Source organism: Myotis davidii, unplaced genomic scaffold, assembly GCF_000327345.1.
Source record: "Myotis davidii unplaced genomic scaffold, ASM32734v1 scaffold1006, whole genome shotgun sequence".
NCBI lineage: Eukaryota > Metazoa > Chordata > Mammalia > Chiroptera > Vespertilionidae > Myotis > Myotis davidii.
The window spans coordinates 564,100-564,393 of NW_006297143.1; the positions used below are offsets into that span (position 1 = coordinate 564,100).

Genomic DNA, 294 nt, shown 5'->3' on the forward strand with positions numbered 1-294 from the left:
GAGGAGGGCTACAGGATGAAGTTCGCCTGCTACTACCCCCGCGTGGACTACGGTCAGTCCCCCGCCCTCGGGGCCTGGGGGGGGGGGCCCGCAGGCAGCCCCGAGCTCACCTTCCTCCTGTCCCCGAACTCCCTCACAGGCTTCCAGGTTAAGGTTCTCCGAGAAGATTCCAGAGCTGCCTTCCGCCTCTTCGAGACGAGTGTCGTCCAAGTGCTGCACTTCTGTACGCGGGCGCGGCTGGGGTGGAGGGGGCTGCGGTCGGGCCTGGCGCCTGGAACAGGGAGCTTTCGGGGT

At 67.3% G+C, this 294-nt stretch overlaps 1 protein-coding gene across 1 annotated transcript in view; it reads left to right on the forward strand.

The window, feature by feature from the left end:
• Positions 1-294, forward strand: part of LOC102774999 (complement C4-A) — a 14,572-nt gene that overhangs the window by 12,899 nt on the left and 1,379 nt on the right. The window contains exons 33-34 of the mRNA XM_006772868.2: positions 7-52; positions 140-223. Of these exons, the coding sequence (XP_006772931.1) occupies positions 7-52; positions 140-223 (130 nt within the window). The remainder of the gene's footprint in view (positions 1-6; positions 53-139; positions 224-294) is intronic.